This window comes from Danio aesculapii, chromosome 6 (genome assembly GCF_903798145.1).
Source record: "Danio aesculapii chromosome 6, fDanAes4.1, whole genome shotgun sequence".
Taxonomy (NCBI): Eukaryota; Metazoa; Chordata; class Actinopteri; order Cypriniformes; family Danionidae; genus Danio; species Danio aesculapii.
In genome coordinates, this window is record NC_079440.1 from 28,279,059 (window position 1) to 28,286,066 (window position 7,008).

The following is a 7,008-nucleotide window of genomic DNA, read 5'->3' on the forward strand; positions in this document are numbered from 1 at the left end:
CTTCCTATCTGAATATACAGCTCAACTCATTGTTCAAGCTCTTGTTCTCTCCAAACTGGACTATTGCAACTCTCTGCTAGCCGGGCTACCAGCTAGTTCTATCAAACCTCTTCAGCTGCTTCAGAATGCAGCAGCACGAGTGGTCTATGATAAACCCAAAAGAGCACATGTCACTCCGCTACTCACCCTGTTTGCACTGGCTGCCAGTTGCTGCCCGCATCAAATTCAAAGCTCTGATGTTTGCTTACAAAACGATTGCTGGCTTTGCTCCTTCGTATATGCTCTCACTTCTGCAGATATATGTGTCCTCCAGAAACTTGCGTGCTGTGAATGAACGTCATCGCGTTGTTCCATCCCTAAGAGGGAAGAAATCACTTTCCCGAACTCTCACATTCAATCTGCCCAGTTGGTGGAATGAACTCCCTAACTACATCAGAACAGCAGAGTCACTTGCTATATTCAAGAAACGACTAAAAACTCAACTGTTTAGTCTCCACTTTCCTTCCTAATCTTAACTGCCTCTCTGGCTATACCACTAACTGTACTCTCTCTCACAAAAAATAAATAAATAATTACTAATGCTCAGCTGCTTAGACTTTACACACCTGAAACTTGTCTATAGCAGTTGTTCACTGCTGCTCTTATAGTTGTGTAAACTGCTTTCTTGTCCTCATTTGTAAGTCGCTTTGGATAAAAGCGTCTGCTAAATGACTAAATGTAAATGTATCAGTTTGGGCTAACGGCTTAGCCACTGACCCCCTGCTTCTTTCCCATGGACCCAAAGACGCGCGGCCGGAGGCATGCGGGAAACGGACGCATCAGTTTGGGCAACAGCTTGGCCACTGACCCCCTGATTCATTGAACCGCAAAGCCGTCAAAACCTAAGACCACTTTTTTTTTGCTTCTTTCGCATGACCCAAGGACGCGCGGCCGGAGGCATGTGGGAAATGGACGCATCAGTTCGGGCAGCCAGCCTGACCATTGACCCCCTGCTTCTTTCGTATGACGCAAGGACGCACGGCCGGAGGCATGCGGGAAACGGACGCATCAGTTCGGGCAAATGGCTTGGCCACTGACACCCTGATTCATTGAACCGCAAAGCCGGCAAAACCTAAGTCCACTTTTTTTCACCTTCTCCAAAAACCTGATGGCAGGTCAAAGACAATTGACGTCAGACAAATACCTCCAGGCGCGGGACATCCCGGAAAGGTGGTCTCCCGTCGGGCATGGCTTGGCGGGTTGGGGCCTGGGTCTAATCAACTACACCGGTGAGCGTCGACACCAGCCACGCTACTTCTCACTCAACCAACTGTGGCACTAGTGCCCCTGGGACCCCCTGTCCTCCATGCCCACCAGCGCCCACCAGCTCGCCCGGAATCGGGGCACTGTCTGTGGGCCAGCCTTTAATGTCTGAACCGCTTGGGTGAGGCGGGACTCCCGTCCTCCATGCCCACCAGCTCGCCCGGAATCGGGGCACTGTCTGTGGGCCAGCCTTTAATGTCTGAACCGCTTGGGTGAGCCGGTACCCCCGTCTTCCATGCCCACCAGCGCCCACCAGCTCGCCTGGAATCAGGGCACTGTCTGTGGGCCAGCCTTTAATGTCTGAACCGCTTGGGTGAGGCGGTACCCCCGTCCTCCATCCACCAGCGCCCACCAGCTCGCCCGGAATCGGGGCACTGTCTGTGGGCCAGCCTTTAATGTCTGAACCGCTTGGGTGAGGCGGGACTCCCGTCCTCCATGCCCACCAGCGCTGGCCGGGATCGGATGCACTTTTGCGGGCAGCCAGCCTGGCCATTGACCCCCTGGTTCGTTCAACCACAAAGCCGTCAAGTCCACTTTTTCTCGCCTTCCCCGAAAACCTGACGGCAGGTCAGAGACAATCGGTGTCAGACAAGTACCTCCAGTCGCGGGAAGTCCCGAAAAGGCGGTCTCCCGTCAGGCATGGCTTGGTGGGCTGGGGCCTGGGTCTAATCAACTACACCGGTGAGTGTCGCCATCGTCACCACCGGCCGTCTGGACCTTACAATGACCCACCACTGGTTTCAAAAGCTGGCTGGAAAGACCTACCATCACCCAAATGAGGGTTTGTTGTTCCAATCAATTTTTTTACTTCCTCTGAGCATCTTCGTCTCATCTACATTGTCTTCTGAAAGATTTTCTGAGAGAAGTTAAACCAAATGCAAATGACCTCCTGTTGCACAACTATGTAAGATGAGTAAAGGGAATACATTAGCTCGCTTCTGGTCCATTCGGAATGAAATAAAAATGTTTTTACAACAGCTGACAAGTCAGCGGGCCACACAGTTTTTAATGTTTTTGCAAGATGACCTCAATATGGACATGGTGGCATTTTTGGTCGACATCACAGCACACCTTAATGAGCTTAACTTAAAGCTTCAGGGACCAAACAACTTAATCTCTGATCTGATGGCAGCCGTCCGCTCCTTCCAGAAAAAGCTGGAAATTTTCAAATTTGATCCTCAAAAAGAATGCTTCACTTCCCAAGAGTAAAGGAGCAGATTCAAGATGAAAGAGACAAGATTCTTTACACTGACTCTATCGAAAAGTTGATGAGAAACTTCAGTCAAAGATTTGACAGCTTCACCCTGGGAAAACACCTCCTCTTGCTGATCCTGAATCCGTACCTCATCAGAGATGTCAGGGAATTTTCAAAAGTAAGTTTTTTTTTTACATTTAGATTTTTAATTTTATAAATTGGGTTTGTTTTTCATATATTTAATTGTTTGTTATTAAACAGGAGGCAGCACAGACATTCAAGTGGGTACATCCTGCTTGTCTACAACTGCAGCTCACTGATCTGCATGCAGATGTTGCACTTGGGGAGCATTTTGAAGCAGGTGACCCTGCTACTTTCTGGCAACAAATTGTGCCTGAGGCTGCTTACCCTGATCTTACCAAGACCATGTTTGGATTGACTTATAACTGTGAGTCAGCATTCTCCGTCATGAACAATATAAAAAACAAGCACCGTTCCACGCTAACCAACGAACATCTTCACATGTGTATGAGAATGGCACTAACCACATTCAAACTCAGATTCAAGCTGCTGATAGAGCATTCAGACGCACATTTCAAGAAAAAAAATGTGAACCTCAAACAGAATGTAAAAACTGACTGTTAAAGAGAGTGCATATGTTTAAAAGGCTAGTATTTGTTTAATGTTACCAAGAAGCTGCTTCTTCCATTATTACTTGAAATTAAGCTTTAATTTGCATTATGTTTATTGAAAAGTTGTCATCAAATGCCTCTTTAGCTGTTTAAAAAATTACTATAGTTGTTTAAACTGTGTTAGGACAGTAGAGAAGAGAATAAGAAAAAAAACATTTTTGCACTTTTTTCAAGCACTTTTGATTTTATTATTATTAAGAAATATTTACATTTGTTCTAACACAGGCCTGAAGTTGCGGCTCTTTGCCATGTTTCATAATGTGAACATTAAAATAAATATTGAAATGAAGATGAAATATACAGTGTTGATGTTGATGTGGGATGTATGAGAGATTTAATAAGGTTTGCACCTTGTTGTGGAAGAAATTTTAGTTACTAGACCCATTTAAATTTTAATTGATTACCCCTGATGTAGACCTATAGTTCATACAATAATGCATTGCTGCCCACTAATGACCTCTACATAACAATCATGACAGTTTTAAAGATAAAAACAGTTTTTTGTACTGACGTGAATTTTGATTACTTGATGGTTCTTCATGGATCAGGCCAGTTTGTAGCAGGGAAGAAGAAAAGGAAGGAGTTAGTAATTCAGATTTAAAAAGAGAAGTGATGGTTGATGTGCAACAATTTTCTGGTGAACAAAATGAAGGAGCTACTTCAGGAGAGTTGCAAGGAGGAGATGCAAAACAAGAAAGCCAGTATAGAACTGCTAGTATAGATCAGGAAAATGTGGAGACTGGAGCCACTGCAGGAGAGTTACAACCTAAAGAATCAGGAGAAGAAACCCAGTTTGGAAGTGCTAGTATAGATTAGGAAAATGTGATGAAACTGGATCGTCTGCAGGAGAGTTATAGTCAGAATAATTAAGAGAAGAAAGCCAGTTTGGAAGCGCATCATGTAAACGTTCTCTGAAACGGCTGACATAACTAAGAACGTTCATTTTTGGACTTTCTTCAATTTCCAGAATGTTCTCTTTAAGGAGTTTAAGAGGACTTCGAAAATCGTGTCCGAATACGAGCTGAGCCGGGGCAAACCCGAGAGACTCTTGGATCGTTTCTCTTACCCCCCCTCTGTTTCCTTCCAGCCTGTCCAGCATTCCCGGTGTCCTGTCAGAGTTGTGTGTGTCGTCAGTCTGTCTTCCCCGCAAGGCCTCTGGTGTGTGCATTCAGTCTTCCTCAGTGTCTGTCATCCATCCTGTCCCAAAGAAGGAGTGTCAGCTCAACCGAACATTATTCACTTCCCCATAGTAATCCTTTTGTGCTCCGCTGTTAAAATAAACATAATTTTCTCAAATTGTTTGTCTGTCTGCTTCCCTAACAGTATTAAGCTGATTGCAGGATTATTTGTGTAGTATACATTTTTATTTTTTATTTTTTTGTTTTTAGTTTGGTTCATTATACGGGAATGTGTTCTGTTGTGTTGATTTATTTCTGATTGTGACGGTTCATTCATGTTTTTGTATATTATGATGTTTTGTTACAGGAGTGTATAATTTGTTTATGTTGTAGTTATTTATTTATTTATTTTTTCTTGTGTTGTATTAGTTGTCTAGTGCTGAGAAACCCACATTGAGCGAGGAACCTTAACGGTGTGTGCAGTGGTTGATATGTTGTGCATTTAGGTGGACTAGCTGACCAATCCGAGTTACGGTGGAACACCCTGCTCCCTCTACTCCTGGCTGGGGAAAATAAAGAATATTTTTGTATTGTTCCTCCTGTCTAAGTGCATCTTATTCCTTGCCTTCAAAGTGGTAAAACTTACCTATGAGTCCTAACTGGGAGTACTTCTCTGGCCCTCCTCCAGGGTGGTGTAGTTGGATTAACTTATTTCTGAGGCTTGAGACCTTGGACTTTAGAGGAGTGCCACATTTTAATTATCCTTGAGATGGTTCTACACCTTTATTTGAGTCCAGCTGTGTTTGATTATACCAGTTGGACTTGATTAGGAAATCCACACGTGTCTATATTAATAGACATTATGACTCATGATGCATGTCAAAGCAAGTGACAATCATGACGTCAAAGGAACTGCCTGAAGAACTCAGAAACATAATTGTGGCAAGGCACAGATCTGGCCAAGGTTTCAAAATTTCTGCTGCACTTAAAGGGCCATGAAACCCCCTATAAGAGCCATAAGTTTATTGGTTTATTTATGTTAAATTAATAATAATGTAAAAAGCAAAACTCGAAAATATTTTACTAAAAGTAATTTAATTTTTAATATAGAGCATATGCTGATGTCGCTTCCAGGAAGGAAGAAATTGTTGTTGTGTCATGAAGATGGAAGCAAGACGACATCACTGGACTGTCTTGTGTTACTCGCGTTCAAACGCTGCTAATTCAAAGAAAGAAACAAGAAAAGAAGGACAGATTGATGGCACATACAATTTAGTCAAAAAACTTGCTCTCTGGGTATGGAAATGAAAAAGCTCATGTGGCACGTTATGACTGACGGAGATTCATCCCCTAAGGATCGTCTTTGAGTGATCTGAAATTACTCGCGATCGTGGATATAGTGGGCGATATTTCTCCGGTGGATTTAAAGCTGCTCTACAGGAAGGAACGTGACAACTGACATGTATAAAACGTTGCACAATAGTGAGGTAACGGACTTTGATTCGGCTATATGATGACTCAATGCATATTTGAAGAAGCTGAAATGTATACGGTTGATGCAGAAAAGTATTGCGTGTACTTTTAAACGTCTGCAAACAGTTTGTGCATTGATTGAATGGAGATGGCTGAAGGAAGCAAAAGTGAAACTACAGCTTTCGAACACAAAAGGGCACCTAAACCCACTGAAAAGGCTTTAGAGGAGGAAGTAAAAAAATTGATTGGAACAACAAAGCCTCATTTGGGTGATGGTAGGTCATTGTAAGGTCCAGACGGCCGGTGGCGACGATGGCGACGCTCACCGGTGTAGTTGATTAGACCCAGGCCCCAGCCCGCCAAGCCATGCCCAACGGGAGACCGCCTTTCCGGGACGTCCCGCGCCTGGAGGTGCGTGCCCGACACTAATTGTCTCTGACTTGCCATCAGGTTTTTGGGGAAGACAAGAAAAAGTGGACTTAGGTTTTGACGGCTTCGTGGTTGAAGGAACCAGGGGGTCAATGGCGAGGCTGGCTGCCCGCAAAAGTGCGTCCGATCCCGGCCAGGGCTGGTGGCATGGAGGACGGGGGTACCGCCTCACCCAGTGCCCCGATTCCGGGCGAGCTGGTGGGAATGGAGGACCTCTCCCAAGCGGTTCAGACATTAAAGGCTTGCCCACAAACAGTGCCCCGATTCCGGGTAAGCTGGTGGGCGCTGGTGGGAATGGAGGACGGGGAGGGTGTCCCAGGGGCACCAGTGCCACAATTGGTTGAGTTAGAATTAGTGTGGCCAGTGTCGACGCTCACCGGTGTAGTTGATTAGACCCAGACCCCAGCCCGCCAAACCATGCCCGACGGGAGACCGCCCTTTCTGGGACATCCCGCTCCTGGCAGTACTTGACTGATGCTGATTGTCTCTGATTTGCCGTCAGCTTTTGGTGGCCCTGGAGCTCAGGTCCTCCAGCCCCTCTAACTTGGCCGCTTGCCCCCCGGGGAAGAGCGTGGGTCCCCGGGGAGAGGGGGTGGCCGTGGTGGACCTGCAGGTTAGGTCCTCCAGCCCCTCTAACTTGAGCGCTTGCCCCCCGGTGAAGGGCGTGGGTCCCCGGGGAGAGGGGGTGGCAGTGGTGGCCCTGGAGGCCCTGGAGGTCTGGTCCTCCAGTCCCTCTAACGTGGGCGCTTGCCCCCCGGGGAAGGGCGTGGGTCCCTGGGGACAGAGGGTGCCAATCGTG

At 46.2% G+C, this 7,008-nt stretch overlaps 1 protein-coding gene across 1 annotated transcript; it reads left to right on the forward strand.

Annotated features, from left to right (window-relative positions):
* Positions 1-2,187: 2,187 nt before the first annotated feature.
* LOC130230112 (general transcription factor II-I repeat domain-containing protein 2A-like) lies at positions 2,188-3,160 on the forward strand. Its single transcript, XM_056459059.1, has 2 exons — positions 2,188-2,675; positions 2,759-3,160. The coding sequence occupies exons 1-2, from the start codon at positions 2,490-2,492 to the stop codon at positions 3,140-3,142; spliced, it is 570 nt and encodes a 189-aa protein (XP_056315034.1). The 5' UTR covers positions 2,188-2,489; the 3' UTR covers positions 3,143-3,160.
* The last annotated feature ends 3,848 nt before the right edge of the window (positions 3,161-7,008 follow it).

What these genes read in the sequence shown, in the direction of transcription:
- LOC130230112 (XM_056459059.1), top strand. Translation starts at nt 2,490, where the DNA reads ATGCTTCACTTCCCAAGAGTAAAGGAGCAGATTCAAGATGAAAGAGAC. An exon ending in ATGTCAGGGAATTTTCAAAA is followed by an intron (nt 2,676 to 2,758) that starts GTAAGTTTTTTT and finishes GTTATTAAACAG; the next exon opens with GAGGCAGCACAGACATTCAA.